This window comes from Callorhinchus milii, unplaced genomic scaffold (assembly GCF_018977255.1).
Source record: "Callorhinchus milii isolate IMCB2004 unplaced genomic scaffold, IMCB_Cmil_1.0 Scaffold1, whole genome shotgun sequence".
NCBI lineage: Eukaryota > Metazoa > Chordata > Chondrichthyes > Chimaeriformes > Callorhinchidae > Callorhinchus > Callorhinchus milii.
Genome location: NW_024704742.1, coordinates 56,976,736 through 57,002,032, shown reverse-complemented (window position 1 = coordinate 57,002,032; position 25,297 = coordinate 56,976,736). Strand labels below are relative to the sequence as shown.

The following is a 25,297-nucleotide window of genomic DNA, read 5'->3' as shown; positions in this document are numbered from 1 at the left end:
CTGCTTAAATATTCCTTCACAGGATATTGACTTTGGAGTGCACGTTATTGCTCAAAGAGCTGCCCATCAAATCAGATCACTCAAGGCAGCATCACCTTTATTGCTACCATCCAGGGCGTTTTAACTGAAGTGGAAAAAATGTGTGCTTGTGTATGTGGGTTAATGTCTGCAGATGTTTGTGTGTGTGTGTGAGTCTGGGTGCTCTGTTTGGTTGTGTTGGTGGGTATGTTTGTTTATTCATGCATGTGTTTGTGTGTTTATGTCGCTTTGTTTATAAAGGTGAAGGATGTTTTGGCTGGGAAATGTACTATTTTTAATGTGCACACAAGGCTGATGAGGAAACTCTGAGGCTTCAAACAACAGCTTCCAGAAGATGTTAGTTGGAGTCTGGGTTTGTGAGGACCTGTTCATATATCCAGAGCTTGGTATCCACCTTGATTGGAATGCAGAAACTGCTGCTTCTAACTTTGCACTTCCATCTGTTGTAGCCTTTGCTCGATGGGTAAGGAAGTGTGTCTCAGGGTGGTAACAATGCTTTCCTGCAGTTCAGAGCTTGCAAGAAGTTCCTGGTATCTACTTAGTGATGATTCAAACCTGGATGTCCAATCACCAGTAAGTGACTATCCTCTGAAAGAGATAAATGGAGTATCCTTAGGGCAGAGCTGGCTCCAAGGTGTCGTGCCTGGCAATGAAATATTATAAATGGTTCAATTTGTGGTAGTAGTATGATTTTTGAGCAAAGGAGAAGAGTGTGCACTGTGTTCCAAGCGAATAGAAAATTTCCAGATCTTAGTGGCATACGAATGTGGAACTCATCTGGTTTGGCTACAAGAATGGTGATGGGCATCTGCCTGTGTTGGACACCCAATCTGACCAAACAAAATAAACATAAACGCCCCTACTGCATCAGGATCTCCATGTCCTATGCAAGCCATCATCATTCTTATGGCCTGATGTCTGAACTAGATCGTCTGATTCTGAATTGGGAATCTTGATGGTGAGGTGAGCTGTAATTTTCATTCAGTGGAAGTAACTTTGTTGGTAGCACAGAACCAGAAGGAAGACATTTATGCTATTTAGTGGTACAATACTTATTCATCTGCTCATTCATCACTTCTTAAAAAAAACTAGTAAACAGCATGTAAAAGAAGTGTTGCAATGCTTAGAATTAAATCTTAAAATATTCTTAGATCTGTGTTTTACAGGTTTCTAATTGATTGCTTTACATAAATGCATAAATAATCCAGGGATTTGTTATAGCACCTTTCGTAATTGCATCATGTCTCAAAGAGTTTCATTGGATATGCTGTAAAATGAATCTACTATATCAGGATTAGCCTATAGATTGTTACATGACTGGAGGAGGCCATTTAGCCATCACATATGTTCTAGTGTCAACTTCCCCCATTGGAGCTATAATAATAATTAACCCTTGCATTTGATTTAGCGCCTTTCATGTTGGGAAGACATTCCAAAGCGCTTCAAGGATATACACTGTAAAGTGTAGTGACTCTGTATTTTTGTGGTCGAATGTAGTAGCCAATTGTGCACAGCAATGTCCCACAAATGCCTGCAAAGCTAATGACTAATTTTATTTGGGGATTGTTAACCAAACACAGGGAGAAACTCACTTTTCTTTTTGAATAGTTCCATGGATATCAGCTTAAAGTCCTAACTTGGGGGTTGAACCATACCCAACTGACTCAAAGGCATGAGTACTACCAACTGAGCCAGACTGATAAAGTTATCTTCCCTCGCCCCATTTCCCTGGTCGTTAAGCCTATATTTTAATGTTATCTATTTTAAAGCATTTTTTCAATTTCCTCATAATATATAATTCCTTATCAATGTCCTGACCATATCCTGAAGCCTGAAGAGAGGAGAATGGAAAAAATATCTAAATGGAGTGAGGTCTGGGGAGGGGGGGGGAGGAAGAGGCAGACAAATAATAACAAACTTTACAAAGTGATGAACATTTTTATATTGTGTAAAGGTGACTTGTTGTTCGACACATTGAAAAAATCTTGTTGGCCTTGCTAAGCTAGAACACCACTCTATCAGCATTTCTTAAACATCTTCAAGTTAAAATCTCTCTGACCATCAACTTGTAACAGTTAGTTGGATACAGCACATAATCTTGTCTCAACTCTATTCTCAGATCTAAATTATGCAGAAGATACATTGAAATAAGAATTTATATTTAAATACTAAAATTCAGAAAAAATAATTTATGACAGTAATTCACTGTCCTGCATTTAGCTAGTGGGTTGTACAGTGTTTGTTAGCCTTGTTGGCCTCGCAAGTGGGAGACCTGAGTTTGATTCCTGGCAGGGTCAAATGTTGGGCAAGTTTCGTTACTCCACGCGCCTCTGTTCACCTAGCAGTAAGTAGGAGTAAATGGAACCCGGTTGTTAGTCGATTGGCGGATTGCTTTTCCGGGGGTAATAATTCCTTCAAAAAATAATGAATTGGTCACTTCAGTCCATGACTGTTTGTGGGACACTGCTGTGCGCAGTTGGTTGCTGCATTTCGCCCACAAAATATAGTTAATTCACTTGACAGTACATTTACAAGCGGTTTGAGACGTCTTGCAGATGTGATAAGGCACAATATCAAATGCAAGGATTATTATTATTATGGCTGGAGCCAAGGATTAAGTCTTGAGTTAAGCTTTCTACTGGCAGTGTGGGGCATTACCATTAGTTGTTGCATCATCACCAACTCTCTTCACCCTTACCCTAAATCATGCCTTCCTTCCCACCCCCTGACTCCCTTGAGCTCCCCTCCACTACACACAACATTAAGAAAGCTATTGTTTCCCTCTTCAAAATGTGAAAACCTCTGCTGGATGCCTCCCCCTGCTGGCCAGGCCAGGATTGGGAACTTGCTGTGCAATATACACACAATATTTAGTAAATCATAGGGGTAAAATATGAGATTCATTATAACAATAACATTATTGCTGGCGTAAAATGTAAAGGTGCAAAGTTGAAGACGTAAAGTTAGCAGGTGAGATATTTTTTGATCTGACACTTGCAGAGGCACACCTCCCTGCCCCCCCCCCCCCCCCCCCCCCCAGAAATGGAGCACTTCTTTTCCATGTTCCTTGGAATATCAGAACATTCCTGAATGTCAGAATGTCAGAACATTTTGTTCCTTCAAATGTCAGAACAAAGCAGCTTGCTCCACCTTTGAAGTTCAAGATGAGTTCTGAGGTTTACAATTTCTCCTGGTCTTAAGATAATTTTTCTTCAAATTTAAGATTGCACAGAATTCTGGAAAATGCTTCAATTTACTATTAATTTGAAAGTTCTTTTTTGCAGTCTTTTTTAAAAAAAGATCCATTTGTTCTAATTTAAAGCAGAATTTAAGGATTTGCTTTTTAACAAAACATTTTTGCACTATCTTAAATTGTACTACAAAATGATCTTACAGGCTAAGGCTGGTTGGAATTTGGCGCCTCAGAAGTCTCATTGTCTTGTGATCAAAGCCCTGAGCTTTATGGTTCTGTTGACCTCTATCAAACCTAGCCCATCGCACACAGATGCTTTGGTCAATGTATTGACAGCTGCAGGTCGGAGTCACAATTTGAGTCTTGAATTGGTTTCTCACTGAGGGGAAGTGAAACCTTTTCACATGTCTCTCCAGCAACCAAAGCACACACATCCTGTTAGTTGATGATGAACCATTTAAGATCCCAAGTAATTCAGCAGAGTAAATGAGGAAACATTTAAAAATATGCCTTGTAAGGTAACTTGTGAAACCACAAGTACATTACTTCTGCATAAGCAGGTCACTATTTCTATGGAATGAGGAACGTCTGTTAAACATGGGGACGATTAAAAAGTAAGGAGCGACCAAATGTGGTGGCCTTGTTTGCTGGGTGAAGCTCTTTGGTTGCAGCCCTTCTCTTTTCTCCCACAGTTTGAACCTCCTCCCTCAACGACATTCCCACCCTCCCGGTCAATCCTCCCCCTCTCATCTCGCATATTCCTCTGCCACCTGCCCCCTCCGTACCACCATACAAAAACGTCCGCTCCCTCTCTAACAAAGCCCTCACTGTACACAACCTTATTGATGATGGAAACATTGACATGCTCGCCCTCACCAAGACATCTCCATTTCTCACAGGCTGAAATCTGAATAGCCACAAATAGCATCAAAGCTTGAAGTGTACAAATCATACTATTGGAAGTCACTCCCTGGTATTCAAATATTGTTTTAAAAAAACACAGAAACTTGCATTAGTAAGTAACTTCCTCATCTCTACCCCTGTATTTTGATCTGTGTTGGCTGTGATCTATTACCCACATTGTACACTGACATGGTCCCTGAGGACTTGCACTATAGTTTATTCCGGTAACTGCAGGTGCAGAGGTTGCATAACAAACTGTTATGGCACTTATCAGAAACAGGAGGGAGTTTCCCCCTTGTCCTGGCCAGCAGGCCTTCAGATTAATTTGTGATCATCTCATAGGAGTTTCTACTGGTGCAAATGTCTGCCACGTTTTCCTATACTTGATAGTAATTACAAGTGAAGCTCGATAAGATGCTTTCACATGATGAAGCCTATAAGATCGCTTACAAATACACTTTGCAGTAAATCCTTTGAAGCGCTTCTAGACATTTCAATGATGTGGTAAGGTGATATATGGATGTAAGGATTGTTATTATTATAAAGGTGCATCATAATCCAAGTTTTTATTCCCAGTTTTCTGTAAATTTTTAAAACAAGCTGCAGAAATTGACTTCAAGTTAAAACTAAATTTAATAATTTGCGACTCATTAAATGCTCTGTTATGTGAAGTATAAATCTTGTCCCAGGTTGAGTTTCTAATATTACTATTCTTACGCCCCAGCAGTTTGGAGACCAGACCAATCTCCCATTTAATTAATAATCCTTGCATGGGTGTATATTGTTGTCAACTGTATACTGTTGTCAATATACATTGGATGTATATTGGTAATTGTTGTCAAGAAGTCTTACGGACAAATGCAGTAGCCAATTCATGCAAGCTAGCTAATGTCCCACAAATAGCCATGAAGTAAATGTCCAATTTTATTTGGAGAATTGTTGGCTAGGACACTGGGAGAAATGCTCTTTTCTTTTCAAATATTGTCATGAGATCTTCAATGTCCACCTGAGCAGGCAGTAAATATCTCAATGTAAAATCTTAAGTGAGGTGAGCACCTCCAGCAATGCAGCACTCCCCCAGTACAGCATTGGAATTGTGTAGCCTCTAACCTATAAGACTCCAAATCGTGTTCCAGCAACCTTATGACTCAGAAGCGAAAGTGCTACCAAGGCATCTGTGCCACATCTGTGCCTTGACACGTTCAGCCTTCCTCCACCTCTGCAATATTGCCTGCCTCTGCTACTAACTCTCGCCTTGGGCCATCAAGACCCTTATCCATGCTTTCATCACTTCCAGGCTTGACTATGCTAACTTACTGCTCACTGTGGGACGACCTCTTGACATGAAAAGTACTGTGTAAATGCAATTTGTTGTTGTTTTAGGCTGACATTTGGTGTAAATTGATTTAGAAATCTGGTTCGTATGATGTGCAGAATCTATGGACTTTCCCCAATGATTAAGTTTGTTGCTTTAATGCCCAATACAGATAGCAAAGGAAAAGAAGCTGCTGCTATGAAAGCAGATCTCCTGCGTGCTCGTAATATGAAGAGATACATCAACCAGCTCACAGTTGCCAAGAAACAGTGTGAGAAGCGAATAAAATCTCTGGGGGGTCCAGTGTATGGCCAGCAAGAGGATGGTGTCTGCGATGAAACAGATGCACCTTCGAACCAAAAGGTAAAAGAGACAAAGTCAAGGTATCATAATTTGAGAAGTTGAAAGGGACTTTCCTTCAGACCTTAAGCGAGTTCTACTCAAATGAGTGAAATTATTATTGCCAATTGGTTCTGGTTTGTAGCATTTAGGATTATGCTGAGTTAGCAGACCTCATCTGTCCAGACAGTGGCAGTGGCAAGGTGATATGGTGTGTAAGGACTGCAGATGAAGGCTGAACAAGAACTTATCTGTGATGTGTCAGTTAGGCTCCTGAACACACCATCTGAACTTATATCTGAAACATTTAGATGCTCGGTAATTATCAACTCTTCAGCAATAATACCTGAGATGAAAAGGTTTAGTTCAATTGAGGTTGGATAATGTTTTCCAAGATCTGAGGAGGATGAAGGTGTGTTTAAAACAGTGAGGGGAATTTACTAGCTAGATAGGATCTAAACAAGGGGACATGGTATTAGATTTTGATCCAAACCAATTAGAAGTAAAATTTTGTTTACTCAGAGGTTTATGCGAATGTAGAACGCATATTGATTGGGATGTTTAAAATGGAAATAGATTGATCAAGACTTGGGAAGTAAGGAACATGAAGAAAAAATAGGGAAAGAGAGTCAGTCAGTTTTCTCAGTCATTAAAACTATGATCCATACACCAAAGTTTCCATCAACCTTTACAGCTCTGGGAACACTTTTGAGTTTTCTTTAGTCGGAGTTACTGTGCCTGTGGTGATAACATCATGTCACTCATCATGTTGATGATGCCTCTCAGCAGTTTTCTGTGCCTCTCTTGGTATTTTACTTGATGTATGGAGGATTTTTTGTTCTCCCCGTGGCAGTTTAACTTCTGATCTTTCAGTCCCTTTAATGCTATTAAAGGGACTGTAGCTCAGTGGTTAGAGCACTCGCTTTGCAAGTGAGAGACCTGAGTTCAATTCCAGGCAGGGCGAAACCTTGGGCAAGTTTCCTTACTCCACACGCCTAATAATAATCCCTCCAAAACCCAAAACAATAATAAATTGGTCATTTTCAATCTACGACTGTTTGTGGGACATTGCTGTGCGCAATTGGCTGCCGCGTTCGCCCACAAATATACAGTCAATTCACTTTACAGTGTGTTCTGTGAAGCGCTTTGGGACGTCCTCCCGACGTGAAAAGCGCTATATCAAATGCAAGGATTATTATTATTATTCTGCCTGTTATGGGAAGACCTGAAAAATTCTTCTGTAAGCACTGAGTGCTTAGTTGGAATACACTAATCCTTGTATTCCTTGCATTTCATGTAGCACCTTTCACTTTGGATGGTTGCGTCAAAAGAGCTTCAGAGGATAAGTGATAGACTTCTGAGTCAGAAGGTTGTGGGTTGAAAACCCATGTCGGGACTTGAATCTACATAGTCTAGGCTGACACTCCAATCCAGTGGTACATTGCATTGTTTTTAGGTGCTGCTTTTTGAACAAGACATAAAAGTGAGATCCCGTCTGCTTGCTCAAATGTATGTTAAAGATCTCATGGTACTACTTGAAAAGAAAAGGAAGTTTCTTGAGAGCCCATGTTTAAAATTAATGGCTTTAGAGAATTTGGATGCAGGTAAGGTTTTCTATTTTGTGGAAAACTCAAATGAGGAGCATTAAAATAAGGACAACAAGAGTGAATAGAAAGTGCCTTGGGACATCCTCCCGACGTGAAAGGTGCTACACAAATGTAATTTGGTTGTTATGTACAGGAAATTATTTTTGTAAAATAATTTTGAAATAACATTATTTCTTACTAAAATAATTTCTTGGCACATGAAACGAACTACCAGCACAGGTGGTGGAAGAAGGAACTATAAGAAGGTTTCAGAAAGGAAGTCGAAATAAAGATGTATTGGTGGAATCTATTAAGAATTATATTTATCACTAATATATAATTTTTCAGCAAGAAATGGACCCAAAGGTTTCACAAGTAATTGCTATTAAGTGAAGTGTCTGTGAATGTTGAAGGCAAACACAGCAGTTATTTTGCACACAGCAAAGTCACACACCAACATAAATGAACTTGTATAAATCATCTCATTATAAATAGTGCACTTGCCTAAGTTGTACATGCACCTAAGCCCCATTCAGTTTTCTACTAAAAATTACTTTGAATTCTTTGCACTAGTTGAATTTTACAAATCGGATACATGACTAAGTCATAATGATTTTTTGATCCCAAGTAATGTAAATCCTAATGAAAATTATCTCCTATCACCACAAGCTCATCTACTGGCTGCGTTGATGAAACACTTCTATGTTTGAAACACTACAGCTCAGTAAATGAGGTCATGTCTAGAGATACTACTTTATCGTGAGCGCAGAATATTTTTCTGATAAAATGACAATACTCTTATTTTAAAAGTGCTGATCATATGCCAGGATTTATTTTTCTATTTAATATTTTTGACTTCCCTGTCAGGGATCAAATTATCAATTGAATTAAGTGTTTTTTCCTATTGTGTTGTCAGTCCCCTTCGTATGTGGTGGTGCATTTCTTTGAGTTTGTCATGTTTTAACTTGCACCTCTGGTCACGTGAGATGCATCACAGGAGCATTGTGTAGTCAATGCAGTCAATGAATCGTTCACTTGTTACCCGTCATCATGCCCCCAAACAATAAATGCAAGATAGTCACAAAGACCTAACAGGAAAGGTACCGGATTCTCCAATTCTACGAGGTAAACTTAATGCATAACTCTTATTTGACGTGCATTGTATTAAATGTTATGGTCCCGACTGTTGCGACTTGTGCACGTTTATTTACACTTCATATATAACTAAAATAAATCAGAGACATAAACATTTTGCAGACTTAAAGTCCTGTAAAAGTTGTGGACAGTGTCAACCTGGAGATTGGGAATAAGGTCCAATGGTCCATTAACGCTTGAAAACTGTTCATATGTTCATTGAATTGCACAACAACATGCATTTATATAGTGCCCCTCAGAGAGCTTGAGCGTCGCAGAGCACTATACCGAGGAGGCAGGAGGTGATCTTAGGCACGGTCGAAGAGGAAGGTCTTCAGACATGATCTGAAGATGGGGAAGGAAGGGGCAAGGTGGAGGGATAGAGGAAGAGTCTTCCAGAGTTTCGGTAGTGGCTAAAAGTGTGTCCACCGATGGTAGAACGCAAGGAATGAGGGACATGCAGGAGGCTGGTGCTAGTCAAATGGAGGCAGCGGGTAGTGGGCTGGGTGGTAAGTTTGGAGAGGTAGGGAGGTGCCAGAGCATGAAGGGATTTGAAAACAAGTGTGATGATTTTGAAATTGATCTGTTCGGTGATAGGGAGCCAATGGAGCGTGGCTAGAACTGGTGTGATGGGTGTACAGAGTTCAATACGAGTGAGTATACAAATGGTGGAGTTTGGGATCAGCTGGATCTTGTGGATGGCAAGCTGGGGAGACTGGCAAAGAGGGCATTTGAAAAGTCGAGTCAGGAAGTGACAAATGCATGAATGAGTGTTTTGGCTGCATTTGGGGTAAAGTACAGTTTGAGGCGGGCAATGTGGCGGAGGTGGAGGAAGGCGTCTTGGTCAGGGACTGGTTGTGGGGTAAGCTGTGGGTTGAACCTGACGATTAGGTTGCGCCCCTGTTCATTGAGTCTGAAGAATAGGCCGGGGACATTGAAGAGGTCAGAGCCCCAGGACAGAAGACATTGATGGGAGCCAAGGACTATGGCTTCCATCTTGTCAACATTTAGTTGCAAGAAGTTTGCATTCATCCAGGCCAAAGAAGCCAACAGAACATCGACGAACTTGGAGTTGCAACTGGAAAGAAGAAGTAAATTTGTGTGTCATCTGCATACATGTGGAAGTTGACCACGTGTCTGTGGATGACATTGCCAAGAGGGACCATACAGATGAGGAAGAGGAGGGGGCCAAGGATGGAGCCCTGGAATACACCACAGTTGATTGGAAAGGAGGAGAAACCATTTGAGGAGATAAAGTGAAGGCAGTTTGTTAGGTAGGACTCGAGCCAGTCCACTGAGGTGGATGAGGGAGGAAAGGCAGTGGATGAAGATGGCGTGGTCGACTGTGTCCAAGAGGACGAGGAGGCAGAGGGAACCCTGGTCACAGAGAGAGAGGACGTTGTTTGTGACTTTGACAGATGCTGCCTCTGTGCTGTGGGCAGGGTGGAAACTAGAATGGAGAGGCTTGTGGAAGGTGGGCAAAGCTGGTTCGCAACCACACGTTCCAAAACTTTGGCAAGGAAGGGCAGGTTGGAAATGGGACAGTAAATTGTAAGGGGAGTAATCGGGGCAAAGGAGTGTAGGGAGAGGGAGTGGTAAGGGTTGTGGCAGAAGGAGGGGGTGGTGTGGAGAAGTTTAGGGCCAGGGAAAAAAGGAGATAAAAGTAGTCTATGCAGGTCTGGTGATGTAAACAAAGAGAGAGCTGGAGGATTTCAATGGACATTTTTAAAAATCTTCATATATTTAGGTTGTTCCCATTAGCCCATATACCCAAGGAAAATGGGAGCAGGAAATGAAAATGAGCTGGATATAATTGGGTTGTAGAACTTTTTGGAGTAGGTTACTTAAAAAAAAGTAGCTAAGGAGAACACAGCGGATATTTCTACTTGTGGACTTTCAAAAACTGTTTGAAATAGTTATTCTTAGTTTCCTTTTCCATTGGGTAAATTCAACACTCAATGAATTATTAGACCAGGAATTGACAGATTTGAATCATGGACTATCCTGAGTTAGCAGTAAGCATGAACCCGATTGTTAGTTGATTGACAGATCGTTTTTTCGGCGATAACCCTTCAAGGTTTTTTTTTAAAAAAGTGATAATTTGTGAGACACTGCTGTGCGCAATTGGCTGCCGCGTTCGCCCACAAAATATACAGTCAATTCACTTGACAGTTTTTTTTCAAGCGGTTTGAGACGTCTCAAAGACATAATAAGGCGCTATATCAAATTCAAGGATTATATTATTATCAGTCAGATCAATGAGTGATAAACCATTACATGTAGCCTTGGTGCCTTGGATTAGTAGAGGAAAATCATCCAGTTCCAAATGCTATCCAGAGACTCCACTGGGACGCCGATGAGTTAAGTGTGGATATGCTAGAGTTTAGTTTGCCCCACCCACCCCGTTCCACTGTTTAATAGCCTGCTCGTGTCAAGCTCACAGATGAATAATGGCTATCTAGAGGAGTCAAAAAAGGCTCCTGTAAAACTGTACACCTGCAGATGGAAAAATGAGTCAGAAACAACTTCAGGAGAGGAGGTGGAATGAGAAGACTATTAGAGGAAATCTGCTGGAAGAAATAAAAAAAATTACTCTTGCACATAATGTCCATTCTATTAAAGGCAAAATGACACCGTAGCTCCAGGGTTGGGCTAAAGGATGTGAAACAAAGAGTGGGAGTAAATGGATGTTTCCAGAAGTGCCAAGATGTAGCAAATGACGTGGCCTGGGAGGAGGAGGCCTGCACTGGGAGCCCAATTGTTCTCCTTGTATATAAGTGATTTGGACATGAGAAAAAGTTGTGAAGAGGCTTGCTAGAGTTGATCTGCATTTGATATAGGTGACGGTAACATTGAAATGTCTCCAACGCTTCACAAAGAATTGTTGTCCAATATAGTGACTGTGTATTTGTAGGTCGGCAGGGAAACAAATTTGCACACAGCAATGTCCCACAGACAGCCATGAAGTAAATGAGCAATTTATCTGCCCCTATGATTCTATATGCTCCCTCTTGGTGACATCATCCGCAGACATGGGGTCAACTTCCACATGTATGCGTCTGACACTCAACTCTACCTCTCGCCCTTCACCTTTGACTTCAGGACCACTGCTGTCCTGACAGAATGTCAGACATCAAGTCCTGGATGAGAGCTAACTTTCTTCAGTTGAACATCAACAAGACCGAGGCTCTCCTGATTGTCTCCCGTCAGCGCCTCCTCACCTCAGGTGCTGGCAGCATCACCATCCATGGTTGCACACTTTACCTTACTAAGCAGGTCCGGGACCTTTGTTTCATCCTCAACTATCTGGCCTGCTTCACGTCTCCCGCCTCGCTTGCCACACTATTGGCTGGCAGGCCTTCCGCCACTCTGCCCCATCCTCTGGAACTCCATCTCCGCCTCACCCCTCCCTTGCCTCCTACAAGACCCATCTCAAAATCCTCCTCTTTGACCTGTTTCCTCGGTAGCTGATATATTGCAATACAATTTACATTTATATGGGTTTCACATTGGGAGGTCATCTCAAAGCGCTTGACACTGCTGGCTGGGCACCTGAGCTGCTGCTAGGCCCAAAGGGGGAAGAGAAAGATGACCGAAAGCATGGTCAAAGAGTTACGTCTTGAGATGGACTTTGATTATTTAGCTTTTAAATTAAACTGTTGTGTTGAGATCCGGAAATATGTTATTGAATGATAGGGGCAAAATTTGTATTATTCTTTAACCCAATCCTTGTGTTAATCAGTTTTGTGTTAACACAGTTTAAGGAATATTCACACATGTCTTACTAATTCTTGAATTAATGTCATTCTTAAGCATTCACCTGTGTTCTGTGCAATGTTCTCACCTTCCCCTTCCCCTACAGTCGGCTTCCTCTGGTCAGCTGACCTCATTCTAGTAAAGAAAACCAACTTAATTTCCAACTTAAAATCCCAGGTTTTGACTTATTGGAGACCTGACACAAGATGATCAGGGTAGATAAGTCCTCAGTGTGTCGTTAATTAAGAAAAGGAAGAAATTTGCAGGTTTTGATTTACATATTCTTTGTGCTAATTAAGATAATAATAATAATCCTTGCATTTTATATTACGCTTTTCACGTCTTCGCAACGTTTCAAAGCGCTTCACAGAATAGACTGTAAAGTGAACTGACCGTATATTTGTGGGCAAAACACGGCAGCCAATTGCGCACAGCAGTGTCCCACAAACAGTCGTGGATTGAAATGACCAATTTATTATTTTTTTTTGTTTTGTTTTTTGGAGGGATTATTATTAGGCATGTGGAGTAAGGAAACTTGCCCAAGGTTTCACCCTGCCTGGAATTGAACCCAAGATAAACAATTACTAACAATTTTGACTCTTAGAATTTTCAGCACAGAAGTCTCGACTCTTTGAAAAAACATGATCTGTTTAGTTTCACTTCCTACAAATGCGGGAGGCATTTGCGCGAGTAAGGACCCACAAACGGCCATGAGATGAATGACTGATTTCCCTGTAGGATTGTAGGCCCATAGAATGAGAAAAATCTGAGGCATGGGATAAAGTCTTGCGATCTTTAACGTCTGCATGAACTAGACAGATTGTACCTTTAATTTGTCATTCAAAAGATAGCACCTCCAACAATATAGCACTCCCCAGTACTATATTGGTGTGTCAGCCTGAAATTTGACTTCAAATCTTTAGGCTGGGCTTGAATCCATGACCTCTGACCCGGTTAGGAGACTGCCACTAACTAAACAAGCAATCAAATTAATGTGAAAATTGGTCTTTCATTGTAGTATAGTATTTCTAAGCAGATTGAAATGCGGTACAGTCTATCGGTTTAAACTAGAGGAGATATTAATAATAATCCTTGCAGTAGATAAAGTGCTTATAACTTTAAAAAAAATCTCTAAGTTCTACACAGATGGTAGTGGCTGTATTTGAAGGCATGCTGTATTGTTGGAGGTGCCAGTTTATGCACCAGGAACTTCCATTATCACCCGGGTAGTGATTGACCAATTTTATGTGAAATTTTTGTTAGCCGAATCAGACACCCTTCTCTTTTCAAACAATGCAACGGTGCTTTTAACATCTACCTATAATGGTAAATGGGACCCTGGGTTAACATCTTTCTGAAGGATGGCCATCAGACAACATAATTATCCTTCAGTATTGTACTGACATGACCCCAGTTTAATCTCTCATCCAAAAGGTGATGCATCTCACAGTGCACCATCAGCACTGAACTGGAGTGTGAGCCCATAGCCTCCTGACCTATAGATGAGAGCACTACTAAATGGGCCATTTTTTGTTGAGAATAGAAATGGACTGGCATGTATATCTTTGCTGTAGAAAAAAATATTCAGGGGCGCATTCACAGTAGTAACCCGTTTGTTAGTTGATTGGTGGATCGCTTTTCCGGGGGTAATAATTCTTTCAAAAAAAAAAATAATTTGGTCACTCAATCCACGATTGTTTGTGGAACACTGCTGTGCGCTATTGGCTGCCACATTTCGCCCAGTATGTTTTGCCCACTTTACAGTATTTGAGACGCCTCAAAGACGTGAAAAGGCGCTATATCAAATGCAAGGATTATCATTGATACAATATACTATCCTCACTGCCCTCCGCCCTCCACCCTCCCTGACCCCCCTGACACCCCCCCACCCCTTGCTCAGATCCAAATCTCTGACTATCCAGTGCCTTGGGACGTAATGTAGTTTTGTATTGTATGAGTTGTAATAAGTTGCTGATTGATCTTGTGTAATGTGTTCTACTGCAGATTCTTCAGCTTGAAGAGATCTTGTCAAATCCATCCTACAGGGAACATTTCCGTGTGTACATGGAAAGGGTGGACAAGAGGGCTCTCATAAGCTTCTGGGAGTCAGTTGAATACTTGAAAAATGCAAACAAGGTAAAATGATATGTTGGCTTCAGTGAATCAATTCATAGCTCTGATCTTATGAGTTTTTTTATTAAAGAGACAAATCTGTGGTTTCTGAGGTGCTATTTATACCCCAGAAACCATAGATTTGTCACAAGCCTTCTGTATTAAAAATTCTGAATGGATGTTCAAAAATAGTATATCACTTTCTTATGTATTTGAAAGGTTTGTACCCATGTCTCACTGACATTGCAGGTATCCTTTGTTATTAAGTGGATCTATCACGTCGCTTTCCCCCCCCACCCCCCCCACATCCTTGCCTCCTTATTTTCTGTCTGGTCTGAATCTTGTTTTCTGCTGATTTAGCAGCTCTCAAACTATGGTAGATTTGTAACTTTTGGACTCGACGTATACAGATTAAGAAGGTTGGAAAGAATAAGACAGGGTTTTTGTCTCTGACTGTTAACTAATCCCATCTAGAAAGTAATGCTTGGGTAAGGATCAGAATCCATTGTGATGCCCTCAAAGCAGTCAACAAAAATGGTGTTATTCAATGTCTTAGCTCATATGTGAAGAATAGCTATGTGCGAAAGCTACTGTTGAAGGGGGTAATGGCATCTGTGGAGCCACACTCCAATCGTGAGCTAGAAGAGCAATGGGAAAATAGTTCAGAGGAGGCTAACAGTGTGCTGTGCTACACGGTTGCTGATGCATAACATTTTTGTCTTCTGACCCTAGACCGAAATACCTCAACTGGTCGGTGAAATCTACCAGAATTATTTTGTGGAAAGCCGAGAAATTCCTGTGGAGAAGGCACTTTATAAAGAAATTCAGCAAAGCCTCGTGGGTAACAAAGGAACGGACGTCTTCAACAAGATTCAAAGTGATGTTTATGAAACTCTAAAGGACCGGTATTACCCATCGTTCCTTGTAAGCGACTTGTATGAAAGACTTATTAAAAAAGAAGAGGAGAAAAGCACTTTACAATCCAGCCCTGACAGCAGAGATGATGTGGTAAGACCCAGTTTTGTAGATGTCGAATGTCCGACATAAAATCGGATGTAGTTCAGGATTCTAGTTAAGGTCATAAAGCTAGAGTTCTGGGTGTAAGGTTTCAAAAGCGGCTGAAATTCCGTCCTTTGCCTTATAACATTGCTTCCAAGTAAGAGAAGAGTTCTCGCTAGGGACCCTATTTATAATATAATCTACACACCTAACACAAATTATAAAGTTTGTTTTATCTCAGTCAAAACAAGCATGAGGGGCTACCACCTCACTTCCAATCAGAAATACCCGACTGAGCATGTGCAAATCCTTAAATAGTCCTCAGCCTAAACCACCACAAAAGGGTGTACCAGACTCTACCAACATCTTCTGGCTCAGTGGTAGCACTCTCGCCTCTGAATCAGAAGATTGTGGGTTCAAGCTGATAGTTCAATGCACTATTGGATGAGTCCTGCATTGTGGATGCTACCTTGCTTTGAATGAGAGGTTAAACTGAGGCTCTGTCTGCCTGTTTAGGTGGACATTAAAAATCCTGTGACGCTATTCTAAAAGAGAAGGGAGTTTCTCCCAGTATCCTGGCCAACAAATCGCACAAATAAAATTGGTCATTTGTTTCTTGGCTATTAGTGGGATATTGCTGTGGACAAATTAGCTGCCGCATTTGCCCACACGTACACAGTGACTCCCAATAAATCCTGTGAAACGCTTTGGGACATCCTCCTGATGTGTAAGACACTACACCAAAAGCAAGGATTATTATTATAATAAATGCAGAGGCTGTTGTAAGCCGCATGTGTAAAATTTCAGTAGAATTCTTGCTCTTTTCCTGCACCTTTTATACAGTTTACCTTGACCTTTAACTTCAACTATTTCTACATCACACCATCTCTCTCACCTGTCCACTTGCTTACTTATAGATTTGAGGTCTGAAATTCCAATTTATTCTTAACAGGAATGATCTATTTGTCTTAAAATTTTAAATCGAACCAGGTTAATTTAGGTCACCTTCATTTTTATGATAAAATGGTGGTAACAGACTTAGTCTGTGTAAATTTCAGGCCTTTAATATGCTGCACTGCATTCTGATAAATCAAAGGATTATAGTCAAGTAATATCCCATTTCCTTTAATACTTTTTGGGACTCATTAAGTAACCATTTCCTTTATTCCAAATGTTTGAAAACCAAATAGTTTTTCCAATTTATTTTCTCCCCTGCCTTTTTAGCACTCTGCTATTAACACTATCTTAACTGGCCTTTCTCTTGCTATAAACATAGGCAAACAGGAACAGCAAGAGATCATTCAGCCCATCCAGCCTGTTCTACCAGTTTATTAGATCTTGGTGGATATTTTAATCCTTGTGCCACACCTTTTCGCCATACACTTTAATACCTTTGCTATCCAAATATCTGCCTATCTCTTAAAACATTTCTATTGATTCTGCTTCTGCAGGCTATTTCTACTGGAGAGGTCTCCTCTCCCCTGGACATCTTCCTGATGATCAGGTTGGGAATTGGAACTCATCCACTGACTATTCGAAGGGGCAAGCCTGCATTCTATGCTTTTTTCTTGGCATGGCTAACCTGCTTATTGTAACACAATCGATAAAATAGAATGGCCTAAAACATGCAGACAGAACTGCATATAATATGATAGAAATTAAGTGTTTGCACAAATCGGAGTATCAGGACACTCAGGAGGGGTGTGGGGGTGCATCCTCTGCTGGTTGGTAAATTGGGAATGTGCGTTATTAATGGCACTGATGCTAACCTGACACTGGCAAGTTTAGTAATTCTACAAACCAACAAAGTAATGAGGTAATACTCAACTCCGTCCCCCCATAACACCAGTTCTAGCTTGCCTCCACTGGCTCCCTATCGCTGAATGGATTGATTTCAAGATCCTCACACTTGTTTTCAAATCCTTTCATGCTCTGGCACCTCCCTACCTCTCCTACCTGCTAACCCACAACCTGCTGCCTCCGCTCGACTGGCTGCATCCCTCGTGCCCTCCATTCCACCATTGGTGGCTGCACTTTCAGCCACTGCGCCCCAAACCTCTAGAAAACTCTTCTTCCAGGCTTCCGCCTTGCCCCTTTCTTCCCCATTTTCACGTCACGCTTGAAGACCTTCATCTTTGACTGCGCCTACGGTCACCTCTCCCTCCTCCCAACTCGGAGTCATGCTCCGCCACTGTCAAGCGCTCTGGAATGCTACCCTGCGTGAGGGCACTATATAAATGCGAACTGTTGTTGTTGTGTTGCCATCTCTCATCTCCAACATTGAGGCTGGGGTTGATTGAGCAGAGAGGTTGCACTTGGTGCTTCTCTGGAGACAGTCAAATTATAAATGGGGCATTGGACACATGGTTAAGAATGACAGTGTTGACTATGACTCTGTGGCCAGTAAACTTGCCGAAATTAGGGAGAAAGATCATTCTTTATCCAAGATGGAAAAATTTCCATGTCTTAGTGGGATGGATGGAACTCTGTTTGGTTTAGAACTGTTGAGAAGGTGATGGGTGTTTACACATGCCCAGCTGATCCCCCAAAAATCCAAGACCACCTATCATTACCAGGGATGGAACGCCCGATAAAGTGATAATTCTGATGTTGAATGTTACTTTTTCGCTCCTATATATTGCTGTGTTCCTGGTTTGTTCCTCCCCCACATCCAAAACCGCTTTCCACCACCTCTGTCAGATTGCCCACCTCTGTCACATTGCCCGCCTCCGACCATACCTCACCTCCAACGCAGCCTAAACCCTCGTCCACAACTTTGTTACCTCCTGCCTCGACTACTCCAATGCCCTCCTCTCCGGTCTCTCCAGCTCCACTACCCACAAATGATTCAGAACTCCACTGCATGTATTCTCGCCCTCACTGAACTCTGTACCCCCATCACACCAATTATTTAAGCATCTTGTGTCTCTTGTCTTCCAGAATCAGGTGTGTGAAAGTGGCGAAGAGGTGATGGACGAGGGGAGCAGTGGCATCAATGAGCAGGCCAGCTACGCTGTAAACAAACTACGGCAGTTAAATGAGAAACTTGAATACAAGAGACAAGCTCTGGGCTCGATACAGAATTCACCAAAACCTGACAAGAAGGTATAATTCAGGCTCCTGGAGTAATGGCTGCCTGGTGGCAGTAGTGTGTTTGAAGTGTTCAATATGTTATGCTTTGGAAGGAATCCATTCTTTTCAATATATTCCTAGACTGTATAAACTGATCTGTGCTTGTGTAATATTCTCACGGATTACATCTATGACTTTTGTTTTCTTTTGGATAAGCTTTGCCTGGAGGATTCATTGTTTCAATACAAAATATAATTTTCCAGAGCTTTACTTTTGATTTCTGCCAAAGCATGAATTTTTTTCGTGAACAATTTACAATATGTCACAGATCTGTGAAATACTGTTATGACAATGGGTCAAATGGCCTCCTTCTGTGCTGTATAATTCTATGATTTTTATGATCTCCCTAGAGCGTGTGTGAAGAACAGTACTGAACAATAAATGCTATTAATGGTTTGTTTCAGATTGTTACAAAACTGAGGGATGAAATCTGCATGATTTACAATATGTCACAGATCTGTGAAATACTGTTATGTTTTTCATAATTGAATAATTCACATCCCAATGTCTAGCGATTTTTCAGAAATGTCTATTTTGTTGTTCTGTGCAACTATGGATAGTTTCTTGAATGAGATTGGCTGAAGCCCACTGTGGCAAACAGTGGAGTTTTGAAAATGGAGAATTATTTTACGAATGGCCAAACCATTACTTTACAGACAGTTAAAAATAATTGTAAGTAACTGCAAAGAAGTAAATAACTGCAAAGAAAAAAAGTTTTAATTTTTTGGTTTTGATCTAGAAAATTGAGTTCACTGCTTCCATATTTAGAACATACTGTATTATGCTGTTTGTTGCTCGTTCTCTACCCTGTATGTAGTGGTGTTGAACTGTGCACTATGCAACAGAATGCCAGCTAGTATTCTTTCTTTCAAAACCACACACTGGTCCCATGTTACCAATCTGTTCTGTGATTTCTCTGACTGGGACTGAGTGGCTCAAGGAGGGGAGTTTCAGTTTCAGAGGAACTAAACAAAATGTTGCAGGAAAATAATTATTTAAAGTGTTTTATTTGGGAATCGCAAACACTTGCAGTGATTGTCACTATCATTGTTCGCTCCAGAGTTTAGTAGCGGTCATCATAACAACTGAGTGACTGAGATGCAGACTTAATGGAAAAGCTGTAAGGAAGACCCACGTATGTGGACTCATTTACATTAAAGAAAAAAAATGAGAGGGATCACGACCTACAATTTTAAAATGCTGAAAAACAGAAATGGTAGAAACAAAATCTATCACGAATGATATAATAATAATCCTTGCCTTTGATATAGCGCCTTTCATGTTGGGAGGCCGAGATTTAACTTAAACTGTAGACTTCAAGCAAAGTCAGAAATTAGAGCAACCTTTTTATCTCCCTAAATAGATAATTATTTGGGGAGGACAAGTTTGCAAGGCTATGGGGAGAGAGCGGGGGAGTGGGATTGAATTGGATAGCTCTTTTCAAAGAGCCGGCACAGACACAATGGGCCAAATGGCCTCCTTCTGTGCTGTATAATTCTATGATTTTTATGATCTCCCTAGAGCGTGTGTGAAGAACAGTACTGAACAATAAATGTTATTAATGGTTTGTTTCAGATTGTTACAAAACTGAGGGATGAAATCTGCACGATGGAAAAGGAGCACAGTGACCTCCAGCAGCACATTACCCGGACAGACTGGTGGTGTGAGAACCTGGGGCAGTGGAAAGCCACCATTAGCAGCAGCGAGGTGGGTTTATCAATAAACACAGCAGTATACAACCATTGTACTTTTCTTATGGTGTTCCTTATTGAAGATAAAACGTGAAACATTTTATTGTGAGATTGACTATTTTATTCCTCTTTCTCCACAATAAGGTTGTCGCTTGGGACTCTACCCTGAGTATAGGGAGCTATTTAAATGCAAGCTGTTGTTGATAAGAACCAGGGATAACCCAGCCAGCAATTACCAGTGGCCATTGCTGTTCTGTTGTCGTGCAGTGGGAAGCATGCTTGAACACAAATCTTATCTCATTTACTACCATCCATTTTAGAAAATGAGAGAACATCATATTTAAGATTGTAATTCTAGCTCAAGACTGACACAGTGTTTAGTTATAAACACCAGCACACAGTAGTTGGGCTCTGCCATATCACTCTATGTAACTATGACGTTTATCAGGGGCTTCGTCATTGTGGTAGCTGCTGACTATCTTTAAGCCGGAAAGAAAATGGAAAATTGGCAACAGGGACTTGCCTGCCCTATGGAATAGTAAGGTGTTCTGTTGGTGTGGTGTCCAAGGATTAATGCAACATGAGGAATTGGGTGAAGCTTTGAATGCCGGCCGGCAGAATAGCATTGAGAATTGAAATTGGGTGTTGTTTTGCTGTGTGCTTTGGAAGTGATGCTATTGTAAGCTAAGTGAACGTGCTTGCCTAAACCACTCCAATATTACTGAGTGAAGGAAATGGATGTAAGGTTTCTTTTCCCTCATTGTTGAATCCTATTACTGTAAACCAGCATGCAGATTGAAGGAGGAGTGTGGATGAGCATGATTAGTCTATCCATTGCTATGTAGATTCTGCACATTCTTATTCCTACACTCCTCCATTAGAGCTCCAATGGAATTTAGATGAAATAATTCCATTTTATTGCGGAAAATGTCTCATGAAAGTTGTGCAGCAAATCTTGGCAGAAAGGTCACCTGTTAGCTGATGATTGATGGTAACTCAGATCTTTCTTTGATAAAAAATTGTCTGAATTTGGATAACAAAGACCTTAAATACTTTGTCCCCTCTCCCCCACGCTTTTGGTCACCTTTTTCACCCCCTCCCCTTTTCCTCCCCCTACCCCCAGTTTGGGGTCTGAGCCAATTCTGTGAAGTGCTTTGAGATGTCGTTCGAATGTGAAAGGCACTATATAAATGTAATACTTTTACTTTTAAGTAATACACATACTTACACGGACCAAACTCCGTACCCACAACTCACCAGTTCTGGCCAAGCTCCACTAGCTCCCCAATCCACCACCCGGCACCTCCGCTCAACTGGCAACGGCCTCCTGCTCATCCCTCGCAGCCTCCGCCCTACCATGGGAGGTTGCGCTTTCAGCCACTACGTCTCGAAACTCTGGAACACTCTCCCTCAATCCCTCTGCCTTGTCCCTCTCTCCCCTATTTCAAGTTTCATCTGAAAACCTTCCTCTTCAATCGTGCTTTCAGCCACCTCCCTCCCCCACCCCCGGCTTAGGAGTCAGGCTCCGCCACTGTTAAGTGCTCTGAGATGCTATCCTGCGAGGAGGGCTCTATATAAGTGCAAGTTGTTATTGTAAATGCTAACAGTCCTGTAATTGGAGAAAGCTACAGAAAGGATTAAAGAGACATTTAAACAGTCAATGATGCTGAACTTCTAATGGATCTTTTTAAGTCCTCACTATAGATTAAATTCATACAATGGCTGAGTGGTTTATTAATGCCTTCTGATGCTCAAAGTTAGTCTTAGTCTTCAAACACAGTGTGAGACACGTATTTCTCACAGGTTGAATCTTGGAAATGCGGCCCATCACGTCCATGCCGGTGCTGGCTCCTCCATTGGAGCTAACTACTCTCAGGCCAGTTCCTTGGCCTTTCCCCTATCTCTTTATTTTGTTTATTCTTTGTTTGGATCTGGACCCCAACATGTGTCTGCAGGTTATGTAACCTTGGGGCGGATCATATCTGAGCCATTCAACTGCCCTTTCTAGGACGATTTATTGGACTAGCAATTCATGAGAGGGAATCCTGACTGAATTTTCTTCCTTTACCTTCCCCCCCCCTTCTCCCATCCGCTCGGGGCATTAAGGCCAATTGTAGTGGACCATTTCTTGTCGGGCTGAGATCAGCTAACTCGGCTTGTTGAGGTCTGAACCTTCAAATGAAGAATCAAGTAAAATAAATAATAATATTATTATTATAAAAGTAAAATAAAGGGACAGAAGATTTGTATGGAGTTACATGGACTATACATTAGGGTAATGACAATTTGGACTAACTAATCCATGTCAGTATTTATACTCCATATGAATCCCCTCTTCCTATCCCACTCCCATATCTCTCTGTTCCCTTATCCTTCATGTACTCATTCAAGTTTTCTCTTGAAACTGTTGATGCTTTCTGTTTCAACCATAGCCTCTGTCAGTTAAAGGGCAAGGAAACTAACATGAGAATACAGTGGAATCTGTTTATGCTGGATGCTGATTAATCATGAACGTCGGGTAAAACAAACAAAATGTCTGGCCCCAATTCATTTGTATTCTTACCTGTTTTAAATATGGCTGCTAATTCAGATGAAAATCTAGTTACTCCGGGCAAAATGCCTTGCTGGTCACCACTGAATGTATGCACTGGGGCCATCTGTGTGTCCAGTGGCTGCATTCAGCCACGAGGGGCTCGCTGATGTAGATACGAGGAGGCAAATTCAGAAGCGGCTGGAGTTGGACTGTCAATCAGTGTGTGTGGGGAGGGGGTTGGCGGAGGAACAGGGAAGAACAAGAGAGGAAAATTGCGATTGATTGACAGCTGAGCAGTTTGTGAGTGGCTGGAGCTCAGCCATTCACAAGTGGCTGCGGGCCGTCAGTCACCTCATTGTCGCCGCTAATTGATCCCTTCCCGTCCAAAATCGGACAAAATATCTGTCCCCGATGTGTCTGGACTAACCGGCTTCCACTGTAATTATTTCCTGTGGATAAGCTATCAGCAGTGCAGACTTGATGGGCCTAACAGTTATGATCAAACCTGGGACCTTCCTTGTCTGGATATCTTAGTGCAGTTATTGTCACTGGCTTCATTAACTGAGTTAATGTCTTAATACACAAAAGTAATGCAGTAATTTATTTTCCATAGTAAAGAAAGGATTTTCCTGGGGAAATTGCACATCCACTCTGCTGCACCATCAGCCACCATGCCCTGAGTGCTCTGAGACGTCATCCTGCATGGAGAGCGCAATATAAATCCAAGCTGTTGAAACTTTAGAGCTCTCTGCCTCAATCCCTCTGCCTTGCCCAATCCTTGCCCATTTTCAGATTTTATCTGAAGACTATGCCTACGATCACCTCCCCTTTCTCCCCAGCTTAGCATTGAGCTCTACTACTGTTAAGCACTCTGAGATAAAACCTGCATGAAGAGAACTATATATATTGAAGTTATTATGGTTGGTGTTGATTTACAACTCAGAGTTTCCCAAATGTTAGTGTCATGTTCGACTCTCACCTGTCTTTTAAACCCCACATCCATGCCATAACCTGCTCTGCCTTCCCCCACATCCGCAACATTGCCTGGCTCCGCCACTGCCTCAGCCCCCTGAGACCCTCATCCATGCATTTATTACATTTAGGCTCGACTACGCTACCTCCCTGCTTATTGGCCTTCCCAACTCCTCCCTTCACTAGCTGCAGATCATGTCCTCTCCCGCAACAGGCTCCGTGACCCTATCACCCTCACCCTAGCCCGGCTCCATTGGCTCCTCTTCCCACAGAAGATAGAGTTCAAAATCCTCGCCTTCAAAGCCCTCCATGGTCTTGCTCCTTCCAACCTCTATGACCTGCTAATGCCATATCAAACTGTCCACTCCCTCTGCTCAGCAGGCTGCAGTCACAGTCCTTCAGCCTCTCTGCCCCCATCCTTTGGAACTCCAACCCACAGTCCCTTCACATTGATTCCTCCCTTGCTTCCTTCAAGGCATGTCTCAAGACCCTCCTCTTTGACCACGCCCTCAGTTAACCTCTTACTCTACCCTCTCTGCCCTCCACCCCTCCTGATCTCAAGCCCCAGCTTAGGTCCAAATCCCGATTGTCCAGGCCTTGGGACGTTCTCCTGATGTGAAAGACGATATTTAAATGTAATTTGTTGATGTTGCATAGAGTCAGCCATATTCTTACTCTTTTGTTGGCAGGTTGTGGAAGAGAATGGGGAGCAAATGCCCTGCTACTGGCTTGTGGTGCAGATGAGTCCATCCGATCCTGAAAACAATGGCTGGACAGTATCCCGAAAGCTCAGCGAGTTCCAGAATCTCCACAGGAAACTCTGTGAGGTACTCCAACTGCTCTGATTTCTTGACGTATTAGTACCAACCTCCCTTGCTTTCGCCTGCCCACTTTTGCAATCTTACTAAAAAAAATACTTGAAATACCATTGAATTTCCAAATCTCCAGATAGTTGTAGGTTTTGTATAACTATTAACAAGGTTCAAATGCTTCAAAACTCTGCCACCCATGTCCTCACTCACACCAGGCTCTGCACCCCCATTAATTTCAACAACCACACTCTTACTTTCAAATCTCGACAAACCCTGGCATCTCCCTACCTCTCCAATCTGCTTATGCCCCACTACAATACTTACCACCTTCTCTCAGCTGGCTTAGGTCTTCTGTGTGTCTCTCGTCCCCTCTGCTCCACTATTGGCAGCCATGCTTTCTATGCCCCGAATCTCTGGAACTCCCTGCCTCAATCTCTCAGTAATACCCCCTCTTTGCCCATCTTCAAATCACATCTGAAGACTTTCCTCTTCAAATGTGACTTTCCCCTATTTCTAATTTGGCGCCCAGCCACACAGCAGTTAAGCACTCCAAGATGCCAGCCGAGTGAAGGGACAATTTAATACAAATTATTGCTGTTATTGTTGTAGTTATGTAACTTTCATAAATTGAATCATAAATATCAATTCCACTTTTCATATTCTAAACTTCTTGACTGCATTCAATACAAGTGCCTGGCTGTGGTATATAGTATGCGTGCGTATGTGTGTAAATTGGGCAGTAATGTAGCTCTTCTTTCCAACCACCTTTATTTTTTCATAT

At 41.8% G+C, this 25,297-nt stretch overlaps 1 protein-coding gene across 1 annotated transcript in view; it reads left to right on the top strand.

Moving 5' to 3' along the window:
- Nucleotides 1-25,297, top strand: part of snx25 (sorting nexin 25) — a 119,118-nt gene that overhangs the window by 75,573 nt on the left and 18,248 nt on the right. Inside the window, exons 7-12 of the mRNA XM_007892828.2 lie at nucleotides 5,623-5,813; nucleotides 14,270-14,401; nucleotides 15,110-15,385; nucleotides 18,317-18,481; nucleotides 20,084-20,215; nucleotides 24,394-24,531. Of these exons, the coding sequence (XP_007891019.1) occupies nucleotides 5,623-5,813; nucleotides 14,270-14,401; nucleotides 15,110-15,385; nucleotides 18,317-18,481; nucleotides 20,084-20,215; nucleotides 24,394-24,531 (1,034 nt within the window). The remainder of the gene's footprint in view (nucleotides 1-5,622; nucleotides 5,814-14,269; nucleotides 14,402-15,109; nucleotides 15,386-18,316; nucleotides 18,482-20,083; nucleotides 20,216-24,393; nucleotides 24,532-25,297) is intronic.